Source organism: Lissotriton vulgaris, chromosome 1_1 (genome assembly GCF_964263255.1).
Source record: "Lissotriton vulgaris chromosome 1_1, aLisVul1.2, whole genome shotgun sequence".
NCBI lineage: Eukaryota > Metazoa > Chordata > Amphibia > Caudata > Salamandridae > Lissotriton > Lissotriton vulgaris.
The window spans coordinates 1,358,657,507-1,358,684,301 of record NC_141685.1 but is presented as its reverse complement, the minus strand read 5'-3'; the positions used below and the strand labels follow the sequence as shown (position 1 = coordinate 1,358,684,301).

The following is a 26,795-nucleotide window of genomic DNA, read 5'->3' as shown; positions in this document are numbered from 1 at the left end:
CTGTATTTATTGCATTGTATTTACAGACTTACATGTGTACCATGAAAGTAAATCTTTAATAATAGGGTAAAGCCGAGATTTTAACTTTGTAGCATTTCAGGGTTTGCAATGCCATTTAATTTTTAGACAATTGTATATAGCACAAACTCAGTCCTAATGTATTGGACCGTTTTACATAGTCCATAGTTACATTCTACAAACACAACGTTTATGTATTTTTTGTGAGCCTGCGCTATAACTCAACCCTACTAGGTTAATTACATACAAACAACGTTTATGTTGATTTCTGTAGCCACAGTGATCACAAGGTTGTCCATAATTACAGAATGGTGAGCCAGGGCTGTGACACGATTCTGCTCCCTGAAAGCCACAATCGTTTGTCTTACGCCACAAATTAGCACATACGTACGAAAGCGTATTTTTTTTTATATAGCAAAGCTTTATTTTTTTGTTAAATCTTTATGTAGGAACAACTATTGACAAAGCTAATAGGCATGGCTGCTTTTTCGTGTGTTTCCACTTGTGTTACATATATGGATACGCTGGCAGGAGTAGAAACATGATAGTTTGGCGGCACACTATGCTAAAACCTATTTTTTAGGTTATTTGTGTTTTGTTGGACGCTTTTGTATTAGTTATGTATGCATTCTGCAGCTCCACAACCACAAGCATTGTGCACAGCTTCTATTTGCCACCAGACACTTCATGCGCGCCGCGCTCCGCCTCTGCTGCCACACACATTCAGCTCACCAGGCTGCACACCCCCTCACCCCCCCCATATGCTCACTCGCCAATGTCCCTCCCACCCTTCCTTTGATCTCCGCCGCGAGTTCTCACAGGCTCCTCTCCGCCCCCTTACTTTAATGGCCCTCCCCCTCCCCCAGCACAGAGCGCACATCGCTTGTTTTTAATGGCCGCAAGTTTTCTCTCACGCGCCATCCTAATAAGCATCTACCTTGCTCCTCACACTAGCCTTTGATTGGTGAGATCCACACATATCTCTGCCAGAACACATCCACTCCCCCTCCCTGCAGCATACCCTTCTCTCACAGGGCACACAGTTTCTACTCCACGCACCGTCTCTCTCCACTCTGCTCTCCCGTATCTCACACTCCTCCACCGCCTCGCCTGCCTTTGAAGGAACCTCCCTTTCTAGCTCACCTGCCTTTTCTATTTCATCTAACCACTTACCTCTCCTCTCACTGCCCTCGCTCCCTCTCATCTGTCACTCACACACTGTGCACTCACACTACTTTAGACCACACACCACACACAATGCACTTGCACACACAGACACTGCACCCTCACACCCTGCACCCTCACACACCCTGCACCCTCACACACTCCACACCCTCACACATTCTGCACCCTCACACTACTTTAGACCACACACAATGCACACACACACACTGCGCCCTCACACACCCTGCTCCCTCACACACCCTGCTCCCTCACACACCCTGCTCCCTCACACACCCCGCACCCTCACACACCCCGCATCCACCCCTCACCCTCACACACTCTGCACCCTCACACACTCTGCACCCTCACACACTCTGCACCCTCACACACTGTGCCCTCACACACTGCCCACTCAAACACTGACCACTCACACACTTACCACTCACACAATGCACCCTTTACACACTGCGCACTCACATATTGTGCACTCACACACTGTGCACTTGCACTACTTTAGGCCACACAGATTGCACCCTCACACTACTTTAGACCACACACAATGCGCACACACACACTGCACCCTCACACCCCGCTCCCTCGCACACCCCGCTCCCTCGCACACCCCGCTCCCTCGCACACCCCGTTCCCTCGCACACCCCGTTCCCTCGCACACCCCGCTCCCTCACACCCCGCTCCCTCACACACCCCGCTCCCTCACACACCCCGCTCCCTCACACACCCCGCTCCCTCACACACCCCGCTCCCTCACACACCCCGCTCCCTCACACACCCCGCTCCCTCACACACCCCACTCCCTCACACACCCCGCTCCCTCACACACTCCCCACCCTCACACACTCCCCACCCTCACACACTCCCCACCCTCACACACTCCCCACCCTCACACACTCCCCACCCTCACACACTCCCCACCCTCACACACTCCCCACCCTCACACACTCCCCACCCTCACACACTCTGCACCCTCACACACTCTGCACACTCCGCACCCTCACACACTCTGCACCCTCACACTACTTTAGACCACACACCCCGCACCCTCACACACCCCGCACCCTCACACACCCTGCACCCTCACACACCCTGCACCCTCACACTTATACGCCACATAATTACACAGCACTCAATGCAACATACACTCCAAATACCACTCAGTGCCACACAATTACATTCTACTGAATACAAAATACACTGCACACAATACCACTCAGTGCCACATAATTATATGCTACATAATTGCAATGCAACATACACTCCAAACAATACCACTCAGTGCCACATAATTACACGCCACACAATTACAGTCTACTGAATACAACATACAGTCCTCATAATACCACTCAGTGCCACATAATTATATGCTACATAATTACACTGCGCTCAACGCAACATACACTCCAAATACCACTCAGTGCCACATAATTACACGCCACATAATTACACTGCACTCAATGCAACATACACTCCAAATACCACTCGGTGCCACATAATGATATGCTACATCTTTACGCTGCGCTCAACGCAACATACACTCCAAATACCACTCAGTGCCACTTAATTACACGCCACATAATTACACTATCTGTCTATCTATCGCCCTCACTCTATCTATCGCCCTCACTCTATCTATCGCCCTCCCTCTATCTATCGCCCTCCCTCTATCTATCGCCCTCACTCTATCTATCCATCTATCTATTGCCCTCACTCTATCTATCCATCTATCTATTGCCCTCACTCTATCTATCCATCTATCTATTGCCCTCACTCTATCTATTGCCCTCACTCTATCTATTGCCCTCACTCTATCTATTGCCCTCACTCTATCTATTGCCCTCACTCTATCTATTGCCCTCACTCTATCTATTGCCCTCACTCTATCTATTGCCCTCACTCTATCTATCTATCGCCCTCACTCTATCTATCTATCGCCCTCACTCTATCTATCGCCCTGACTCTATCTATCTATCGCCCTGACTCTATCTATCTATCGCCCTGACTCTATCTATCTATCGCCCTCACTCTATCTATCGCCCTCACTCTATCTATCGCCCTCACTCTATCTATCGCCCTCACTCTATCTATCGCCCTCACTCTATCTATCGCCCTCACTCTATCTATCTATCGCCCTCACTCTATCTATCGCCCTCACTCTATCTATCTATCGCCCTCACTCTATCTATCTATCGCCCTCACTCTATCTATCTATCGCCCTCACTCTATCTATCACCCTCACTCTATCTATCGCCCTCACTCTATCTATCGCCCTCACTCTATCGCCCTCACTCTATCTATCGCCCTCACTCTATCTATCGCCCTCACTCTATCTATCCATCTATCTATTGCCCTCACTCTATCTATTGCCCTCACTCTATCTATCATCTATCTATTGCCCTCACTCTATCTATCCATCTATCGCCCTCACTCTATCTATTGCCCTCACTCTATCTATCCATCTATCTATTGCCCTCACTCTATCTATTGCCCTCACTCTATCTATTGCCCTCACTCTATCTATTGCCCTCACTCTATCTATTGCCCTCACTCTATCTATTGCCCTCACTCTATCTATTGCCCTCACTCTATCTATTGCCCTCACTCTATCTATTGCCCTCACTCTATCTATCCATCTATCTATTGCCCTCACTCTATCTATCCATCTATCTATTGCCCTCACTCTATCTAACCATCTATCTATTGCCCTCACTCTATCTATCCATCTATCTATTGCCCTCACTCTATCTATCCATCTATCTATTGCCCTCACTCTATCTATCCATCTATCTATTGCCCTCACTCTATCCATCTATCTATTGCCCTCACTCTATCCATCTATCTTTTGCCCTCACTCTATCTATTGCCCTCACACTATCTATCCATCTATCTATTGCCCTCACTCTATCTATCCATCTATCTATTGCCCTCACTCTATCTATTGCCCTCACTCTATCTATTGCCCTCACACTATCTATCCATCTATCTATTGCCCTCACTCTATCTATCCATCTATCTATTGCCCTCACTCTATCTATTGCCCTCACTCTATCTATCCATCTATCTATTGCCCTCACTCTATCTATTGCCCTCACTCTATCTATTGCCCTCACTCTATCTATCCATCTATCTATTGCCCTCACTCTATCTATTGCCCTCACTCTATCTATCCATCTATCTATTGCCCTCAATCTATCTATCTATCTATTGCCCTCAATCTATCTATCCATCTATCTATTGCCTTCAATCTATCTATCCATTACATTCTACTGAATACAAAGTACACTGCACACAATACCACTCAGTGCCACATAATTATATGCTACATAATTGCAATGCAACATACACTCCAAACAATACCACTCAGTGCCACATAATTACACGCCACACAATTACAGTCTACTGAATACAACATACAGTCCTCATAATACCACTCAGTGCCACATAATTATATGCTACATAATTACACTGCGCTCAACGCAACATACACTCCAAATACCACTCAGTGCCACATAATTACACGCCACATAATTGCACTGCACTCAATGCAACATACACTCCAAATACCACTCGGTGCCACATAATGATATGCTACATCTTTACGCTGCGCTCAACGCAACATACACTCCAAATACCACTCAGTGCCACTTAATTACACGCCACATAATTACACTATCTGTCTATCTATCGCCCTCACTCTATCTATCTATCGCCCTCACTCTATCTATCTATCGCCCTCACTCTATCTATCGCCCTCCCTCTATCTATCGCCCTCACTCTATCTATCGCCCTCACTCTATCTATCGCCCTCACTCTATCTATCCATCTATCTATTGCCCTCACTCTATCTATTGCCCTTACTCTATCTATCCATCTATCTATTGCCCTCACTCTATCTATTGCCCTCACTCTATCTATTGCCCTCACTCTATCTATCTATCGCCCTCACTCTATCTATCTATCGCCCTCACTCTATCTATCGCCCTGACTCTATCTATCTATCGCCCTGACTCTATCTATCTATCGCCCTGACTCTATCTATCTATCGCCCTGACTCTATCTATCTATCGCCCTCACTCTATCTATCTATCGCCCTCACTCTATCTATCTATCGCCCTCACTCTATCTATCGCCCTCACTCTATCTATCGCCCTCACTCTATCTATCGCCCTCACTCTATCTATCGCCCTCACTCTATCTATCGCCCTCACTCTATCTATCGCCCTCACTCTATCTATCACCCTCACTCTATCTATCGCCCTCACTCTATCTATCGCCCTCACTCTATCTATCGCCCTCACTCTATCTATCGCCCTCACTCTATCTATCGCCCTCACTCTATCTATCGCCCTCACTCTATCTATCCATCTATCTATTGCCCTCACTCTATCTATTGCCCTCACTCTATCTATCATCTATCTATTGCCCTCACTCTATCTATCCATCTATCGCCCTCACTCTATCTATCGCCCTCACTCTATCTATCGCCCTCACTCTATCTATTGCCCTCACTCTATCTATCCATCTATCTATTGCCCTCACTCTATCTATCCATCTATCGCCCTCACTCTATCTATTGCCCTCACTCTATCTATCCATCTATCTATTGCCCTCACTCTATCTATTGCCCTCACTCTATCTATTGCCCTCACTCTATCTATTGCCCTCACTCTATCTATTGCCCTCACTCTATCTATTGCCCTCACTCTATCTATTGCCCTCACTCTATCTATTGCCCTCACTCTATCTATTGCCCTCACTCTATCTATTGCCCTCACTCTATCTATTGCCCTCACTCTATCTATTGCCCTCACTCTATCTATTGCCCTCACTCTATCTATTGCCCTCACTCTATCTATTGCCCTCACTCTATCTATTGCCCTCACTCTATCTATTGCCCTCACTCTATCTATCCATCTATCTATTGCCCTCACTCTATCTATCCATCTATCTATTGCCCTCACTCTATCTATCCATCTATCTATTGCCCTCACTCTATCTATCCATCTATCTATTGCCCTCACTCTATCTATCCATCTATCTATTGCCCTCACTCTATCCATCTATCTATTGCCCTCACTCTATCCATCTATCTATTGCCCTCACTCTATCCATCTATCTATTGCCCTCACTCTATCCATCTATCTTTTGACCTCACTCTATCTATTGCCCTCACACTATCTATCCATCTATCTATTGCCCTCACTCTATCTATCCATCTATCTATTGCCCTCACTCTATCTATTGCCCTCACTCTATCTATTGCCCTCACTCTATCTATCCATCTATCTATTGCCCTCACTCTATCTATTGCCCTCACTCTATCTATCCATCTATCTATTGCCCTCACTCTATCTATTGCCCTCACTCTATCTATTGCCCTCACTCTATCTATCCATCTATCTATTGCCCTCAATCTATCTATCTATCTATTGCCCTCAATCTATCTATCCATCTATCTATTGCCTTCAATCTATCTATCCATTACATTCTACTGAATACAAAGTACACTGCACACAATACCACTCAGTGCCACATAATTATATGCTACATAATTGCAATGCAACATACACTCCAAACAATACCACTCAGTGCCACATAATTACACGCCACACAATTACAGTCTACTGAATACAACATACAGTCCTCATAATACCACTCAGTGCCACATAATTATATGCTACATAATTACACTGCGCTCAACGCAACATACACTCCAAATACCACTCAGTGCCACATAATTACACGCCACATAATTGCACTGCACTCAATGCAACATACACTCCAAATACCACTCGGTGCCACATAATGATATGCTACATCTTTACGCTGCGCTCAACGCAACATACACTCCAAATACCACTCAGTGCCACTTAATTACACGCCACATAATTACACTATCTGTCTATCTATCGCCCTCACTCTATCTATCTATCGCCCTCCCTCTATCTATCGCCCTCCCTCTATCTATCGCCCTCACTCTATCTATCGCCCTCACTCTATCTATCGCCCTCACTCTATCTATCGCCCTCACTCTATCTATCCATCTATCTATTGCCCTCACTCTATCTATTGCCCTTACTCTATCTATCCATCTATCTATTGCCCTCACTCTATCTATTGCCCTCACTCTATCTATTGCCCTCACTCTATCTATTGCCCTCACTCTATCTATCCATCTATCTATTGCCCTCACTCTATCTATCCATCTATCGCCCTCACTCTATCTATCTATCGCCCTCACTCTATCTATCGCCCTCACTCTATCTATCGCCCTCACTCTATCTATCGCCCTCACTCTATCTATCTATCGCCCTCACTCTATCTATCGCCCTCCCTCTATCTATCGCCCTCACTCTATCTATCCATCTATCTATTGCCCTCACTCTATCTATCCATCTATCTATTGCCCTCACTCTATCTATCCATCTATCTATTGCCCTCACTCTATCTATCCATCTATCTATTGCCCTCACTCTATCTATTGCCCTCACTCTATCGCCCTCACTCTATCTATCGCCCTCACTCTATCGCCCTCACTCTATCTATCGCCCTCACTCTATCTATCCATCTATCTATTGCCCTCACTCTATCTATTGCCCTCACTCTATCTATCAATCTATCTATTGCCCTCACTCTATCTATCCATCTATCGCCCTCACTCTATTGCCCTCACTCTATCTATCCATCTATCTATTGCCCTCACTCTATCTATTGCCCTCACTCTATCTATCCATCTATCTATTGCCCTCACTCTATCTATCCATCTATCGCCCTCACTCTATCTATTGCCCTCACTCTATCTATCCATCTATCTATTGCCCTCACTCTATCTATTGCCCTCACTCTATCCATCTATCTATTGCCCTCACTCTATCTATTGCCCTCACTCTATCTATCCATCTATCTATTGCCCTCACTCTATCTATTGCCCTTACTCTATCTATCCATCTATCTATTGCCCTCACTCTATCTATTGCCCTCACTCTATCTATTGCCCTCACTCTATCTATTGCCCTCACTCTATCTATTGCCCTCACTCTATCTATCCATCTATCTATTGCCCTCACTCTATCTATCCATCTATCGCCCTCACTCTATCTATTGCCCTCACTCTATCTATCCATCTATCTATTGCCCTCACTCTATCTATTGCCCTCACTCTATCTATCCATCTATCTATTGCCCTCACTCTATCTATCCTATTGCCCTCACTCTATCTATTGCCCTCACTCTATCGCCCTCACTCTATCTATCGCCCTCACTCTATCTATTGCCCTCACTCTATCTATTGCCCTCACTCTATCTATCCATCTATCTATTGCCCTCACTCTATCTATTGCCCTCACTCTATCTATCCATCTATCTATTGCCCTCACTCTATCTATCCATCTATCGCCCTCACTCTATCTATTGCCCTCACTCTATCTATCCATCTATCTATTGCCCTCACTCTATCTATTGCCCTCACTCTATCTATCCATCTATCTATTGCCCTCACTCTATCTATTGCCCTCACTCTATCTATTGCCCTCACTCTATCTATTGCCCTCACTCTATCTATTGCCCTCACTCTATCTATTGCCCTCACTCTATCTATTGCCCTCACTCTATCTATTGCCCTCACTCTATCGCCCTCACTCTATCTATCCATCTATCTATTGCCCTCACTCTATCTATCCATCTATCTATTGCCCTCACTCTATCCATCTATCTTTTGCCCTCACTCTATCTATTGCCCTCACACTATCTATCTATCTATCTATTGCACTCACTCTATCTATTGCCCTCACTCTATCTATCCATCTATCTATTGCCCTCACTCTATCTATTGCCCTCACTCTATCTATCCATCTATCTATTGCCCTCAATCTATCTATCTATCTATTGCCCTCAATCTATCTATCCATCTATCTATTGCCTTCAATCTATCTATCCATCTATCTATTGCCCTCACTCTATCTATCCATCTATCTATTGCCCTCACTCTATCTATCCATCTATCTATTGCCCTCACTCTATCTATCCATCTATCGCCCTCACTCTATCTATTGCCCTCACTCTATCTATCCATCTATCTATTGCCCTCACTCTATCCATCTATCTATTGCCCTCACTCTATCCATCTATCTTTTGCCCTCACTCTATCCATCTATCTTTTGCCCTCACTCTATCTATTGCCCTCACACTATCTATCCATCTATCTATTGCCCTCACTCTATCTATTGCCCTCACTCTATCTATCCATCTATCTATTGCCCTCACTCTATCTATTGCCCTCACTCTATCTATTGCCCTCACTCTATCTATCCATCTATCTATTGCCCTCACTCTATCTATCGCCCTCACTCTATCTATCTATCGCCCTCACTCTATCTATCGCCCTCCCTCTCTTTATCGCCCTCCCTCTATCTATCGCCCTCCCTCTATCTATCGCCCTCCCTCTATCTATCGCCCTCACTCTATCTATCGCCCTCACTCTATCTATCGCCCTCACTCTATCTATCGCCCTCACTCTATCTATCGCCCTCACTCTATCTATCGCCCTCACTCTATCTATCGCCCTCACTCTATCTATCTATCGCCCTCACTCTATCTATCGCCCTCACTCTATCTATCTATCGCCCTCACTCTATCTATCTATCGCCCTCACTCTATCTATCTATCGCCCTCACTCTATCTATCTATCGCCCTCACTCTATCTATCGCCCTCACTCTATCTATCGCCCTCACTCTATCTATCGCCCTCACTCTATCTATCCATCTATCTATTGCCCTCACTCTATCTATTGCCCTCACTCTATCTATCCATCTATCTATTGCCCTCACTCTATCTATCCATCTATCGCCCTCACTCTATCTATTGCCCTCACTCTATCTATCCATCTATCTATTGCCCTCACTCTATCTATTGCCCTCACTCTATCTATCCATCTATCTATTGCCCTCACTCTATCTATCCATCTATCGCCCTCACTCTATCTATTGCCCTCACTCTATCTATCCATCTATCTATCGCCCTCACTCTATCTATTGCCCTCACTCTATCTATCCATCTATCTATTGCCCTCACTCTATCTATTGCCCTCACTCTATCTATCCATCTATCTATTGCCCTCACTCTATCTATTGCCCTCACTCTATCTATCCATCTATCTATTGCCCTCACTCTATCTATTGCCCTTACTCTATCTATCCATCTATCTATTGCCCTCACTCTATCTATTGCCCTCACTCTATCTATTGCCCTCACTCTATCTATCCATCTATCTATTGCCCTCACTCTATCTATCCATCTATCGCCCTCACTCTATCTATTGCCCTCACTCTATCTATCCATCTATCTATTGCCCTCACTCTATCTATTGCCCTCACTCTATCTATCCATGTATCTATTGCCCTCACTCTATCTATCCATCTATCTATTGCCCTCACTCTATCTATTGCCCTCACTCTATCTATTGCCCTCACTCTATCTATTGCCCTCACTCTATCTATTGCCCTCACTCTATCCATCTATCTATTGCCCTCACTCTATCTATCCATCTATCGCCCTCACTCTATCTATTGCCCTCACTCTATCCATCTATCTATTGCCCTCACTCTATCTATTGCCCTCACTCTATCTATCCATCTATCTATTGCCCTCACTCTATCTATCCATCTATCGCCCTCACTCTATCTATTGCCCTCACTCTATCTATCCATCTATCTATTGCCCTCACTCTATCTATCTATCTATCTATTGCCCTCACTCTATCTATTGCCCTCACTCTATCTATTGCCCTCACTCTATCTATTGCCCTCACTCTATCTATTGCCCTCACTCTATCTATTGCCCTCACTCTATCTATTGCCCTCACTCTATCTATTGCCCTCACTCTATCTATTGCCCTCACTCTATCTATTGCCCTCACTCTATCTATCCATCTATCTATTGCCCTCACTCTATCTATCCATCTATCTATTGCCCTCACTCTATCTATCCATCTATCTATTGCCCTCACTCTATCTATCCATCTATCTTTTGCCCTCACTCTATCCATCTATCTTTTGCCCTCACTCTATCCATCTATCTTTTGCCCTCACTCTATCTATTGCCCTCACTCTATCTATCCATCTATCTATTGCCCTCACTCTATCTATCCATCTATCTATTGCCCTCACTCTATCTATCCATCTATCTATTGCCCTCACTCTATCTATCCATCTATCTATTGCCCTCACTCTATCCATCTATCTTTTGCCCTCACTCTATCCATCTATCTTTTGCCCTCACTCTATCTATTGCCCTCACACTATCTATCTATCTATCTATTGCCCTCACTCTATCTATTGCCCTCACTCTATCTATCCATCTATCTATTGCCCTCACTCTATCTATCCATCTATCTATTGCCCTCAATCTATCTATCCATCTATCTATTGCCTTCAATCTATCTATCCATCTATCTATTGCCCTCACTCTATCCATCTATCTTTTGCCCTCACTCTATCTATTGCCCTCACACTATCTATCTATCTATTGCCCTCACTCTATCTATTGCCCTCACTCTATCTATCCATCTATCTATTGCCCTCACTCTATCCATCTATCTTTTGCCCTCACTCTATCTATTGCCCTCACACTATCTATCTATCTATTGCCCTCACTCTATCTATTGCCCTCACTCTATCTATCCATCTATCTATTGCCCTCACTCTATCTATTGCCCTCACTCTATCTATCCATCTATCTATTGCCCTCACTCTATCTATCCATCTATCTATTGCCCTCACTCTATCTATTGCCCTCACTCTATCTATCCATCTATCTATTGCCCTCAATCTATCTATCTATCTATTGCCCTCAATCTATCTATCCATCTATCTATATCCTTCAATCTATCTATCCATTACATTCTACTGAATACAAAGTACACTGCACACAATACCACTCAGTGCCACATAATTATATGCTACATAATTGCAATGCAACATACACTCCAAACAATACCACTCAGTGCCACATAATTACACGCCACACAATTACAGTCTACTGAATACAACATACAGTCCTCATAATACCACTCAGTGCCACATAATTATATGCTACATAATTACACTGCGCTCAACGCAACATACACTCCAAATACCACTCAGTGCCACATAATTACACGCCACATAATTACACTGCACTCAATGCAACATACACTCCAAATACCACTCGGTGCCACATAATGATATGCTACATCTTTACGCTGCGCTCAACGCAACATACACTCCAAATACCACTCAGTGCCACATAATTACACTATCTGTCTATCTATCGCCCTCACTCTATCTATCGCCCTCACTCTATCTATCTATCGCCCTCTCTATCTATCTATCGCCCTCACTCTATCTATCTATCGCCCTCACTCTATCTATCGCCCTCACTCTATCGCCCTCACTCTATCGCCCTCACTCTATCTATCGCCCTCACTCTATCTATCGCCCTCACTCTATCTATTGCCCTCACTCTATCTATCCATCTATCTATTGCCCTCACTCTATCTATTGCCCTCACTCTATCTATTGCCCTCACTCTATCTATTGCCCTCACTCTATCTATTGCCCTCACTCTATCTATCCATCTATCTATTGCCCTCACTCTATCTATTGCCCTCACTCTATCTATTGCCCTCACTCTATCTATTGCCCTCACTCTATCTATTGCCCTCACTCTATCTATCCATCTATCTATTGCCCTCACTCTATCTATCCATCTATCTATTGCCCTCACTCTATCTATCCATCTATCTATTGCCCTCACTCTATCTATCCATCTATCTATTGCCCTCACTCTATCCATTTATCTATTGCCCTCACTCTATCCATCTATCTTTTGCCCTCACTCTATCTATTGCCCTCACTCTATCTATTGCCCTCACTCTATCTATTGCCCTCACTCTATCTATCCATCTATCTATTGCCCTCACTCTATCTATTGCCCTCACTCTATCTATCCATCTATCTATTGCCCTCAATCTATCTATCTATCTATTGCCCTCAATCTATCTATCCATCTATCTATTGCCTTGAATCTATCTATCCATTACATTCTACTGAATACAAAGTACACTGCACACAATACCACTCAGTGCCACATAATTATATGCTACATAATTGCAATGCAACATACACTCCAAACAATACCACTCAGTGCCACATAATTACACGCCACACAATTACAGTCTACTGAATACAACATACAGTCCTCATAATACCACTCAGTGCCACATAATTATATGCTACATAATTACACTGCGCTCAACGCAACATACACTCCAAATACCACTCAGTGCCACATAATTACACGCCACATAATTACACTGCACTCAATGCAACATACACTCCAAATACCACTCGGTGCCACATAATGATATGCTACATCTTTACGCTGCGCTCAACGCAACATATACTCCAAATACCACTCAGTGCCACATAATTACACGCCACATAATTACACTATCTGTCTATCTATCGCCCTCACTCTATCTATCGCCCTCACTCTATCTATCTATCGCCCTCACTCTATCTATCTATCGCCCTCACTCTATCTATCTATCGCCCTCACTCTATCTATCTATCGCCCTCACTCTATCTATCGCCCTCACTCTATCTATCGCCCTCACTCTATCTATCGCCCTCACTCTATCTATCCATCTATCTATTGCCTTCACTCTATCTATTGCCCTCACTCTATCTATTGCCCTCACTCTATCTATTGCCCTCACTCTATCTATTGCCCTCACTCTATCTATTGCCCTCACTCTATCTATCCATCTATCTATTGCCCTCACTCTATCTATTGCCCCTCACTCTATCTATTGCCCTCACTCTATCTATTGCCCTCACTCTATCTATTGCCCTCACTCTATCTATCCATCTATCTATTGCCCTCACTCTATCTATTGCCCTCACTCTATCTATCCATCTATCTATTGCCCTCACTCTATCTATTGCCCTCACTCTATCTATCCATCTATCTATTGCCCTCACTCTATCTATTGCCCTCACTCTATCTATTGCCCTCACTCTATCTATCCATCTATCTATTGCCCTCACTCTATCTATTGCCCTCACTCTATCTATTGCCCTCACTCTATCTATTGCCCTCACTCTATCTATCCATCTATCTATTGCCCTCACTCTATCTATTGCCCTCAATCTATCTATCCATCTATCTATTGCCCTCAATCTATCTATCTATTGCCCTCAATCTATCTATCTATCTATTGCCCTCAATCTATCTATCTATCTATTGCCCTCAATCTATCTATTGCCCTCACTCTATCTATCCATCTATCTATTGCCCTCACTCTATCTATTGCCCTCACTCTATCTATCCATCTATCTATTGCCCTCACTCTATCTATTGCCCTCACTCTATCTATTGCCCTCACTCTATCTATTGCCCTCACTCTATCTATCCATCTATCTATTGCCCTCACTCTATCTATTGCCCTCAATCTATCTATCCATCTATCTATTGCCCTCACTCTATCTATCTATTGCCCTCAATCTATCTATCTATCTATTGCCCTCAATCTATCTATCTATCTATTGCCCTCAATCTATCTATCTATCTATTGCCCTCAATCTATCTATCCATCTATCTATTGCCTTCAATCTATCTATCCATCTATCTATTGCCCTCACTCTATCTATTCTATCGCATCACCACAGCATCACTCAACACCACCACAACATCACTCAAGGGCACCTCAACATCACTATGCGCTACCACAGCATCACTGAACGCCACTGCATCACTCGTCGCCGCCACAGCATCACTCAGCGCCACCACAGCATCAATCTGTGCAACCATTCAACAACTAGTTTAAATATGTTCTCTCAATGTTTCAAGCTTTAATACAAATGTCAAAAAAAGATGTTCATATTTCACTTCTGTTCTTGGATTTTCGTCACAATAAAATACAGTGAACAATCTTTTTTTTTTTTTAAACAGATTTTATTGGTTGCATGATGGGAACACATCAAGTAATTCTCTGACTTCCAGAGACAATCACTAGAACAAGTTATCAAAGTCTTGACATGCAAGCATTTTCATAGGCGATTATGCAGTTGAATTAACAAACAAAGAAATGCATTGTTGCACAACCCTCCCCCACCTACCCTCAACTCCCCCTCCCTCCCGTGCGCGCCGCTACCTACTCAGTCCGTGTCGTGCTAAGCGTGCTACAATGTCCGCCATATCATAGGCTATCTGGCTGTTAGATTGACTGTAAGTCATCTTCCTCTGGGGGCGGGTCCAGGTCCAAGCCCCGATAGTCCGCCCACCGCTTTCATATTCTGTAATGCTTGAGCGGGCACCCTGTGCTACATATACTGGCTGTTCCAGGCCCATACAAAAGTCCATTCCGTTCTGCCAGGCTATGAGTGAAGGGGCGCGGGGCACCTTCCAAGATCTCGCAAAGTCCCTTTTGACCAAGGTGTTAGACGGACCGGGAGGGTCGGCCGAGGACAAGGGGAGAGGTCTCCGGGGAGAGCCGTCTCCAGCGATCGTACAGACGAGTAACTTCCCCCCCACAGATGTACACCACACAAAGATAAGGTTTAACGCTCTTTATATGCAATCTTTAAGTACGGTAGAATGGTACAAGGAGGTCTGGACTCAGGGGTCCCCTCGGTTCTAGTCTCTTGGATGGGAAGGGGGTAGCGGGACAGTCTTGTTACCAATCTGGTAGAGGCGATGATAAGATGGATAGCTCACAATCCTCGAGCTCGGCGTTCTAGATGGTCGGCCCGCGGCGGAGCCAGCAGGTCCCGAGATGATCGAAGGTGACGACGGTCCGCGGCGGCGCCAGCAGGTCCCGGTGAAGGTGGTAGTTACAACGGTCCACGGCAGCGCCAGCAGGTCCCGACGAGGATGAAGGATTCAGAAGGTTGCGGCAGCGCCAGCAGGCAAGACGATAGTTCGCAAGGCAGGACTACGGCAGCGCCAGTAGTCCGTCAAGGATGAGTTCTTCGCGGTGTCTCTCGACTCCAGGATACAACTGCCTTCCTGCTCTGGAGCTGCCCCAGTTATAGGTCTGGCGGCCTTTGATGTCCGGACCCTCACACTTGGAGGTCGGGAGGTCCGGGATGAGGGAGTCCAGACACCCAGCAGGGGGGTGGAGCCAGCGCCCGGGGGAGCTGGGGGCGATCGGCACCTGGCGGGGGAGAGCCATCGACACTTCTTTCTCCCATTGACCTGCCAAGTGGTCCGTTCACCTCCTGGGTGGATGGTGGTGCCGGGATGTCGGGGCCTGGCCAGGCCCAGGGTTAGGGTCGATCTGAGGCCACGCGGCCTCTTGGTGCAGTGTCCAAGATGGCGGCCGGCCCGGCCGAGGGATCTGGTAGGGATTCAGCCCCATGATACAGAGATGTCCGGGGGCAGGAGTCCCGTATGAGACGGGGTGCGGGTTGCTTCTGTGGGTAACACCTGGAGGGCCGGGGCTCGGGCCCTGTCATGCGGGGAGGGAGCAAGCCCTTCACGTGGCCTGTCCAACACAAGGTTAGCCCCAACAGTAGTAAATGGCGCTTATACCGGTTGCCCCCCACTCCAGCCAACACATGAAGAAGAGCTAGTTTAGGATCTTTCTGCAGCTCCCAGGCCAGAACCTCATTCAAACAACGAAACACCCTGTCCCAGAACCGCTGGAGAACCCCACAGTCCAACACTGTGTGCAGCAGCGTCCCCACCTCTGTACTGCACCTAAGACTATTAGGGGATGCAATCAATCCCGCTCTCCACAAGCGCTGTCTAGTGTAGTACGTACGATGAAGGTACCTGAATTGTATCAGTCGCAAGTGCGTGGAAATGGCCGCTCCCCTGGGCCCCTCCAGTGCCTCCACCCAATCCTCTTCGTCTAGCTCCCCAACATCTCGCTCCCACTGGGTCCTGAGATGGGCAAGGTCTGAGGCGCTGTGGCGTACAAGGGTTTGATATATGCGGGAAATCTTTTTGTCTGGCAGTTCTCCCATAAAGACTTTGGCCTCGATAGGGCTAAATTCTGGTATGTCCTCCACTCCCTGGAGATACAGGGTCAGAGCATGCCGGAATTGGAGGTATTTATAAAATTGGGCGTGTGGCATTTCGAACTCCTCCCGCAACGTGGCAAAGGACTTTAGCACACCCCCAGACATGACATCGCCCAAGGTAGAGATGCCTATCGCATCCCAACTTCGGAATCCCACTAGGGCCGCCAGCTGAGGTAATCTCCCATTCTGCCACAATGGGGTCTCCAGGGTTAGGACATTCCACCAGCCCACCCTGCGCAGGGCCTGCCGCCAGATCCGAAAGATCACCTGCGTGACGGATGGCAGGGATCTCCGAAGAGATGCCGAGTATAGTAGCGTGTGTAGGGAGGCCGAGCCCATGAGGGCTCACTCCACCGCATAAGCAGGATCTCCCCTGTCCGTGTACCACCAGTCGTTCAGTAGTAGAAGGTGGGATGCCTGATAATATGACAGTACGTCCGACGTGGCAAGGCCTCCAGTATATGTGGAGCAAAAGCAAATCCGCAACGCAACCCGCACTCCGCCCCCCTCCCACAGAAAGCCACTCAATGCCACGTTTAGGAGCTGGAACCAAGATTGTGGAATCAGCGCCGGATGATTTTGTAATTGATACAATAAGCGCGGGAGCATGACCATCTTAAAAATGGCAGATCGGCCCTGAATGTAGAGCGGCATCCTGGCCCATGCCTTGAGATCTTCCCGTGTGCATTCCCATACCAGGGTAATATTACGCTCCAGGGCTACGGACGCATCCTCTGTGAGATAATACCCCCAGATATTTCATTCCATCTACGGTCACCTGAATCTCGTCGGCCCACTCACTAATTGGTTGCGGGCCCCCTAAAGTCCAGAGGGTGGACTTCCCGGGGTTCATATAGAGCCCCGATGTTTCTCCAAAAATTTGCAGGATCCGCAGAATGCGAGGCCCCGAGCGATCCAAGTCGGTGAGGAAAAATAGCACGTCGTCGGCGTATAGGGCTATCCTATCCGCAACACCAGTCGACCACTGAAAACCCCTCAACTGGGCATCGATCCGCACCCACGCCGCAAGGGGTTCCATTGCGAGTGCGAAGAGGTACGGGGAGAGGGGGCACCCCTGCATAGTCCCCCGCTGGATACTAAAAGAGCGAGAGATCCCACCACCCACACGCACCGCCGCCGTCAGGTCCATGTAGAGGAGCCGTATATATGCCAAGAATCGGGGGCCCAGGTTCAGGCGGCCCAAGAGGGCAAATAAATACGTCCAGCTCAGAGAGTCGAACGCCCTATCCATGTCCGCCAGCAGCAGCGCAGCCCGTTCTCCCAGACCCCGCCAGGCTGAGATCGCAACTTGGGCTCGCCTGATGTTATGCCGAGTGGCTCGCTGAGGCATAAAGCTGGCTTGGTCCGGGTGGACCAGGTCCGTGATATGGGGCTTGAGTCTAATAGCGAGGGCCTTCGCAAGTATCTTGGCCTCGGTATTAAGCAGCGAGATAGGTCGGTAGGACTCGTGCCTCTCCGGGGGGCGCCCTGGCTTCAAGAAGACCACTACCTCCGCATGCCTCCAGTCCGGAGGCAGCGTACCCTTCTCACGTGCCTCCTCGATGACCGGCCGGAAGTGGGGTGTCAACTGCGTCGCATGTTGTCTAAAGAATTCGCTCGGAAATCCGTTCGGACCTGGCGCCTTGCCCGGGTTCAGTTCGCCCAGGGCCGGGGCCAGCTCGTCGTCCGACAGTGGCCGGCTAGTGCATCGCGAACCTCATCCGAGACGGCCCTCGGTGGGAGATCATCTATGAATCGCTGCACCAGTTCGGCATCTAGGCACTCCCGGGCGCATACAGAGTCTTGTAGTAGGAGGCGAAGCTACCCGCTATCGCACCGGGCTCCAACAGAGGCTCCCCATCTGGGGCAACTATCTGGGGCAGTGGCTGCGCATGCATAATGCCCTGACACAGGCGATGAAGCATTTTGCAAGACTTGTCGCCCCATTGGTATATGCTGCTTCGTGTGGCCAGCCAAGCCTGGCGGGCCTCATCCAACAGTATCGATGTATATTGCTGTTGTGCCAACACTAGCTGACGCATTTCCCGTTCGCCGTCTTCCCCCCGACCCCTGCGCTCCAGGTCTTCCAATTCCGCCTCCGCCGCACCAGGTCCCTACGCTTCTCCTTCCGCGCCGCTGAGCACCACGAGATATCAACACCCCGCATAGTGGGCTTCATGGCCTCCCACAGTACTGCCGGCGACGCCACCGAGCCCACGTTGGTGGATAGGAAGTGCGCCAGTTCACAAGTAATGTGGGCACGATAGGAGGGCTGCATTAACTGCCAAGGCGACAGGCGCCACCTGAAAGGCTGCCTGGTGCGCCCAGTGTCAATCAAAACAGAGATCGGAGAATGATCCGATAATGCACGTGGCAAGATCTCCGCTGACATGAGCCTGTTGGCCATTGCCCGCGGAAGGAAGATGTAGTCCAGGCGCGATAACGAGTCTCGCGCAGAGGAGAAGTATGTGAATTCCCTACGCGCCCCTCGTTTGTACCTCCAGGAGTCAATCCAGTCCAACCTCATGACCATTGCTTTCAGTCGAGACACCTGCCCCTCCCTCCCCGTCGCTTCACCTGCAGCGCCCCGCCATCTGTCCCACGATACATCCATGACGTCATTCCAGTCCCACCCACAATAGACAAGGCAGTAGGCATATCCACCCATAGGGACATCAGCTTTTCCACCAGGGCCCACTGCAGCGGGGGCGGCTCATACACACTACCAATGATTACCACCTCACCTCCAATCTCACCCTGCATGAACACATACCTGCCCTGCGCATCTAGCCATGCGCGTCTATGAGTAAAGGGGACTCTACGATGGATCAGAATGGCTACGCCCCGCGACCCCCTTGTGAACCCCGAATGGAAAGCCTGCGTGAAACCATTTAGCTGAAGACATAGCGCTTTAGCACCAATAGGTGGGTCTCCTGAAGTAGCAATATGTCAGTTCCCCTTCTCTTGGCCCAATCAAAAACAGCCCCTCTCTTCACCTTATCCAACATTCCTCGCACATTCCAGCTCAGTATGCGTGTCCCACCGGGACCTAGCCGTGAGCCCCCAGCATCAGAAGACATTTGTGGAAAAGCATATAACTTATACATGTCGCGCCACAGGCAACAACTGCAGCACCCACCATGGATCGGAAGCAGCACAATACGCACAGACCCTTCCCCTGAACCAGAACAACCCCAAACCCCAACAACCCCCCCCCCCACACCTCCCAAACATGGAAGCACCTGTCGTGGTCGGGGCGTGTTCCCGGCCCCAACCGGGAGCCTGGGAGCACCCCCTCCAATGGATCCCCTCAGCACAACCCATGTCGAACTAGGCTGTGGCCCCCTCCCAACCCTGGGCAAACGTGGCTTCCAGCCAAGCTAAAGCGCCCTAGTCAAAGGTGATAGTCAATTGGATGGGCAATCGTTCTTTCCCCCCACAGTCAGGGCACATCTTCGTTGGCCTCCTGCGACTCCTTGTCTTTGCGTGTTTTGGACCGCGATTGTGAACTGCGGTTCGATCGAGATCTGCCTCGGCGCTTACGTTGGTCTTCAGGACCCCTACCCGAGGGGCCCCCGGGTGAGGAGTCAGACTCACCGCCTTTTGCCGTGTTGACCCGCACCCTGACAGTCTCGTCCGTCCACTGAAAGACGGCCTTCGGGGTATCGAAGAAGAAGGTACGGGACTGGAAAACAACCCGCAATCAAGCCGGGTATAGCAAGGCATAGGGCAGCTTCAGGCCCCGGAGTCGGGCCTTGGCCGCGGCGAAGGATTGTCTCTGCTGCTGCACCAATTTCGTGTAGTCCGGGAAGATGAGAATAGGAGAGTTCTCGAACATAAGTTGGCCCTTCAGTCTTGCCTGTTTCAAGATAGCGTCTCTGTCGGCATAGTTCAGCAGTTTGGCGACGAGGGCGTGGGCATGGGACGAGGGCGTTCTCCCACTGGAGGTTTCTGAGTCAAGGCCCGGTGGGCCTTCTCCACCACGAAGCAGCGCGAGAGGGTGTCAGCCAGCATCCACCCCTCCAGCCATTGTGTTAGGAAGCGCTCAGCGTTGCCCTTTTCGCAATCTTCTGGAAACCCCAGGAAGCGAAGGTTACTGCGCCTGGCCCGTCCCTCTGCCTCCTCCGCTCTCGCCACCAGTCCTTTCTGTGTCCTTTCAAGGGCAACGACCCTCTTCTTTAGGGTAGTCATGTCGTCTTCCACAGCTGAAATGCGCGTTTCCACGCCTGTAATGCGTTCCACGGCGTTTCGCAAGTCCTGCCGAAGGAGCATAACATCTGAACCCACTTCCCCAATCTTGGCATCTAAAACATCCCTGGACTGCGTGATCGCGGCCAAGAGTGCAGCATTGTCCGGCACCGGAGTTTGCGCCCCCTTCGCGCCAGCGGCTGCGGTAAACTTATCCATGGGGCCCTGTTTGCCCTGGCTTCCACCTCCACCCCGCGTCATGGTGTGGTGGAGGAGTGGGGTCTCTCACTGGTCATTCTCAGTCTAAGCCGCTCTATAAGCAACGCTTGCCACCAGGCACCCCCTGACAAGATGGCGACAGCGGGAGTAGGCCACTCACTGCAGTCCGTGAGGAGCAGCCTCACCCCCCGGTCAGCTCCCCAAGATCTCCAGTCAGCAATATGTGGTCACCAGGCTCTCGCCGGGGAAGGGGGGGGCCCCACTATGCAGTCCACCTCACAGATGTCAGGCACCGGGGTCCGATCCGACCCCCGAAATGTGGCCGGGCCCCGCCGACCCCGGGAGCCCCCACTGTCCGGCCACCCAAGACCTACCACGGCGTCCAGCAAGCTCCAGTCCTGCCCTCCTCCCAGCGGGACCCAGCCCTCTCGGGTAGTGCGGCGGATCACCGTTCAGGAATGCGGGCAGATGTGAGCCCGGGGCCCGACTCGACCCCCGATATGGCAGTGTAGTGCTGCGACCTCCCCGCCTGTCTGCCACCCGGGGCACCACTCTGACCTGGCTCTTATGTAGTCCCTCGCCGGGCCCGAGACAGTCACTCGTCAGGGCAATGCATCTCTCACCATGTTGATGGCGGCCCTCCTATCGGTGAAAATGGCGTCCGCGCTCCTCGGCTCTCCTCGCTGCAGGGACCTGCCGAGCCCACTCCACAGCCGCCTCTCCAGGGGGCCCGGGGCCGTCGATCCACTTCAGTGCCAGCGCTCCGGCAGCATCCGGCTCGGGCACCCCAGCAACTCTCAGCGCGGCCTCTCCTGCCCGACGGGATGCTCCGAAAATCGAGGCCCCGGCTCCACAGGCCGCACAGACCCGCTCAGCTCGTGGTTTCCCTCCGGGACGCCCCACCGCCTCAGGATACAGCGCAGGCGGCCCCAGCCGCGGATTTCAAGTGACCCGGGGTATGGGATCAAGCGAGAGCGCAGGAAGCCTCAATATTCGACCAGGGCCAGGATGTTTAAGCAAGGATGGTTATCGGCTGGTCGGAGCTCCGGCTCTACACGACCGCCATGTTCGCTGGCCAAGCCACGCCCCCCCCCCCCCCAGTAAACATAATCTTCACAAAAGTTATTTACAAAAGTTTAAGCTATTGCCATTATAAAGTACAATAACTTTTATTTAAGTATTAATTATATAAAAAAATAAAAGCCATTGTTATTTGTAATATCAATACATCTAAGTCACGTAAATACAATGCATATTGCATTACAAGTGCTATAGGTGTCACATTTGCGAAAGTTAAAACTATTGGCATTGTAAATGACAAAGCTATTAATTTCGCTATTTTCAAAACCAACTCATAAATAAGATTTGTCATTTACAATACCAATAGCTCTAACTTTCATAATGCGAGACCTATTGCATTGCAAATGCTTGTTTTCATTAGTGGGCATCGACATACCACCATTTGGTGTCCTCTTGTGACGTTGACATGCTTCCTCTGGAAACTCCCACCTTTGGTTGCCATCTTCAGATTCTTCTTCTCCGCCGTTTGGTCTGGATTGATTCTACAAAACATGCATGCCTACTTGTGCAAAGTTAAGGCTGCTCGATTCAATTTCTTGGGGCATAAACTGTTCCTGTAATCTGAGGAGGAGACACATGCACAGCTGCGTGGGCTTGGTGCAAGCACTACTCTCCCTTCAACATGTTCAAAGAATATGGGCTGCTTGACCTCACAGTTCTAGAGCAAATTTTCTTGATCGAAGAGGCCCTTCGCTGCCTCAAAATTCTTGATTTTGTGTTGTGGAATCTTTCCGTATTTTGGGAAGGGAGAGATCTTGGCACAAGAGGAAGATACTGTGTTATCATAACTTCTGTATTCGTAGTCCAAAATCCCTATCACATGCAGGATCCATCCCCCTGACAGCCATGGTTTTGCCCTTGTTGATATCTACTGCCATTTGTCATGGTTTCTTAAAGTCTCAAGTGGTAGGCCATACAGAGGTTGAGAGGGGCCCGCACTCCAATGCTGCGCCTGTATCATGGAAATCATTATTTGAAAGGTTTGCCACATTGTCGTATACTGTTAAGTTGTCTGCTCGTTTCCCACACATTATTTATAGATGGGCCAGAAGGTACAACTGAATGTCTGTTGCTTTTCCCTGCATGTTTTGTAGTTCCATAGCTTTACTGTTTCCACTCACCGTAATGTTAAAATAGCATGACTTCAAAAATGCAACGAAATCTATGCAAATAAATGTCATCTGAAAGTTGGCATTAGTACCCGTCTTTCTGCATCTGGTAATTAACCCAGTTGCGGAAGAGCAGGGGTCTGGAATGCTCAAACTGTCATATTAAACTTTAGAAATGCACACAGTGCTAGATAATATGCATGTGCCTAAGCAGTTGTTTAAATTAGCATTGAATTAGAAGCCGGTAATGCATAAGTAGGCTGACAGATCTCTATGGTTACCGGTGACGTTGGGTAGGAGACAAAATAGAAATACCGTAAAATTGAAATAAACTAATTCATTGGGTTTAGGTGCAATAAAAAAAGCCAAAGAAAAAATAGGTGTGCTTGAGTGGTCACGGTTTATGAACTTCAAATGTCCTTTGATTGTCATAATCATCTTGAAAGCTAAACTCAAGGAAAGTAAAAATGAAAATAATGTTTTTTGGAACCATAACCATTATTGAAATAAGAAACTCTGGCTTCCTTCTCTTCTTATGCACTTTCAGGCCTGGCAGTGGACTATTACAATGAGCGTCTGTACTGGGCTGATGCCAAGCTCTCCGTCATTGGCAGCGTCCGACTCAACGGCACTGACCCTGTGGTGGCCATAGACCACAAAAAAGGTCAGTACTGCAGTACCTGTCAGTGGAACATTGCTGACTATGTCTCTTAAGCAAAGGCTCCTCCTTAATACATTTCCTATACCTATTCTATCGTTCCTCTCTTGTTTATCACTTCTTTTTCCTACATTTCTCAGTTTTCCGCAGTGTTTTTCCTTCTCTGCTCATATTTTTCAGGCTCTGTTCTCCACTTAGCCTTTTCCTCTCACATTAGGCCCACATTTTCCATTCCTTCCTTCCTGGGTTTTCTCTTGCTTTGCATCCGTATTTCCTATGTTACTGATTACTTTCCAAAATACTCTCTCAATCTTTCTGTCCATCCTCACAAATATAATTATTTCTCACTTTCCAATCAATTTCTTCCGACCCTACTCTTCCTGTTCTCCTTTATGATTTCTCCCTTTAGACTTACTGAGTTTTACTCTTCTTTTGGTCATCTCTTTAAGCCCTCCCCCAGTAGGATGTTCTGTATCTTTCCTAACTTCACCATTTTACACACTTGACTGTTCTTGCATTTTTCACTTCACTGTTGTACTCCAAGCGTTTTTTTGTTGTTGTTATTATCCATGAGCTTCTATTTATTAGGCTTTCCTGACTATTGCCGCTGGTTCCTTGCTTCTCCCTAGTTAGGTAGACCTTTTGGATTCTTCATTGCAGAGTATTTATTCCTATCTCCTGTTTTGCTTTTTGCCAAATTTCTCTGCGCTCTTTCTTTGCCTCTGCCATACTCATACTCTAGCTATACTTATTTATCTTTCTAGGGTGACATTCTTGGCCATATTCTCTTTGTAGACATTTACACTATCTTTGACTAGTTTTGTAATTTTTTTAAAATAATTAATGCTTGATGATTTAAAACCATTTCACATCAAACAATAACAATTTAGTCTATCAAACGAATACAAATATGACCATGATCTCTACTGAAAAAATCTAAAAGAATATTAAACTTCATGGTAGAGCTAAGTGATTCAAAATAAATAATGCACTGAGTATTCCCTATAGTATTGTAAAGGATAACCGTTTTTAAAGCAGGCCTTGAAACCATTTGCTATTCCAGGAACTTTGATTGCCTACTCTAAATATGAGTTAGGTTTGAAGGATGTGCTGTACATATTAAGGAGCCCTACTAATATGCACAGTGTAGAAATTAGTGTCGTTATGGGATTGGCAAACATATCAAATTAATATGAACAGAATCCATACATTAAAAAAAACACCCGAAGTGCTGTGAATGAGCATTGGTCAAACATGTCTAAATTGCTTCGGCACAGCTCCTAATCAATTAAATGTCAGCCTCAATACCCTCCTACAGATGGTATCAATCCCTTAACAAGGGCATGAGAAATGAGCCAACGTTGCCACATTTGCCAAACAAAAACAGCACATTTGGTTTTCCCCAAAGTCCTTCCAGGTGGACCTGAACTCCAGTATTATGAAAAGACAAAAACCACAGACTGGTCAATTTACTTTTTACTGGAAGTATGGGGACAACAAAAACATTATTGTTCATAATTGTAAGAGTAGGCTGTAATTGCTAAATGTGCAAGTTTTGCTTTTTTGAACAGAGAAGGATCTTCTTTAAATGCAATGAATTTGACTTGTTTTATTATTGGTAACTCGTATTTTGGAAGGGACGATTGTAAATCCTGACACTCAAATTACTGGAAAGCTCTAATTGAGCAGTGCACGTGTTGACTACATGCATGGGCACACCTCCTCCCTTGGGTTTCCTATCGATTTTTTACTTGTGTGCATCATAGACTATATATTAACATCAAACTCAGTGCAGTTCTACCCACTACCAACCGGAGCACAGTAGGTCTCCTGATGGTCTGCCTGATTCACTATGGTAGATAATATTCTTCAGACTATGTGCAAGAAAGTCCTACATTCTAATATCCTTGGAATTTCCAGGACAACTTTGCAAACAAATTATTTCCCTTTGCTTGGCGCATGATGACCATTCATTCCCTGGCCGTTAGTTCTTAATTAGCCCAAGCCATTTTTTAATCCTAACAAGGGATACACAAGCTGTTTGGATAGCAGAACCTTTTTAAGAGATTGGACACGGTGCAATAACATTTATGGGTACCAAATCTCATGCGCAGATGTCTGACCTCATTTTCCAAATGCGGTTGCAGACATGAGAGAATAATCCCTAACCTAAACTAGGTTTTCCATTCTGACCGCTCACTGTCTCTTCTTCCTCTATGCTTACATTGTGATGAGACTGTGTGGGTGGAAGCATACATGCAAAAGAACATTTGGGGGTA

At 47.3% G+C, this 26,795-nt stretch overlaps 1 protein-coding gene across 2 annotated transcripts in view; it reads left to right on the top strand.

The window, feature by feature from the left end:
* LRP1 (LDL receptor related protein 1) overlaps positions 1-26,795 on the top strand; it is a 1,437,817-nt gene that overhangs the window by 1,284,577 nt on the left and 126,445 nt on the right. For both annotated transcript variants that reach the window (XM_086966724.1, XM_086966716.1), the window contains exon 79: positions 24,406-24,522. In XM_086966724.1, the coding sequence (XP_086822850.1) occupies positions 24,406-24,522 (117 nt within the window). The remainder of the gene's footprint in view (positions 1-24,405; positions 24,523-26,795) is intronic.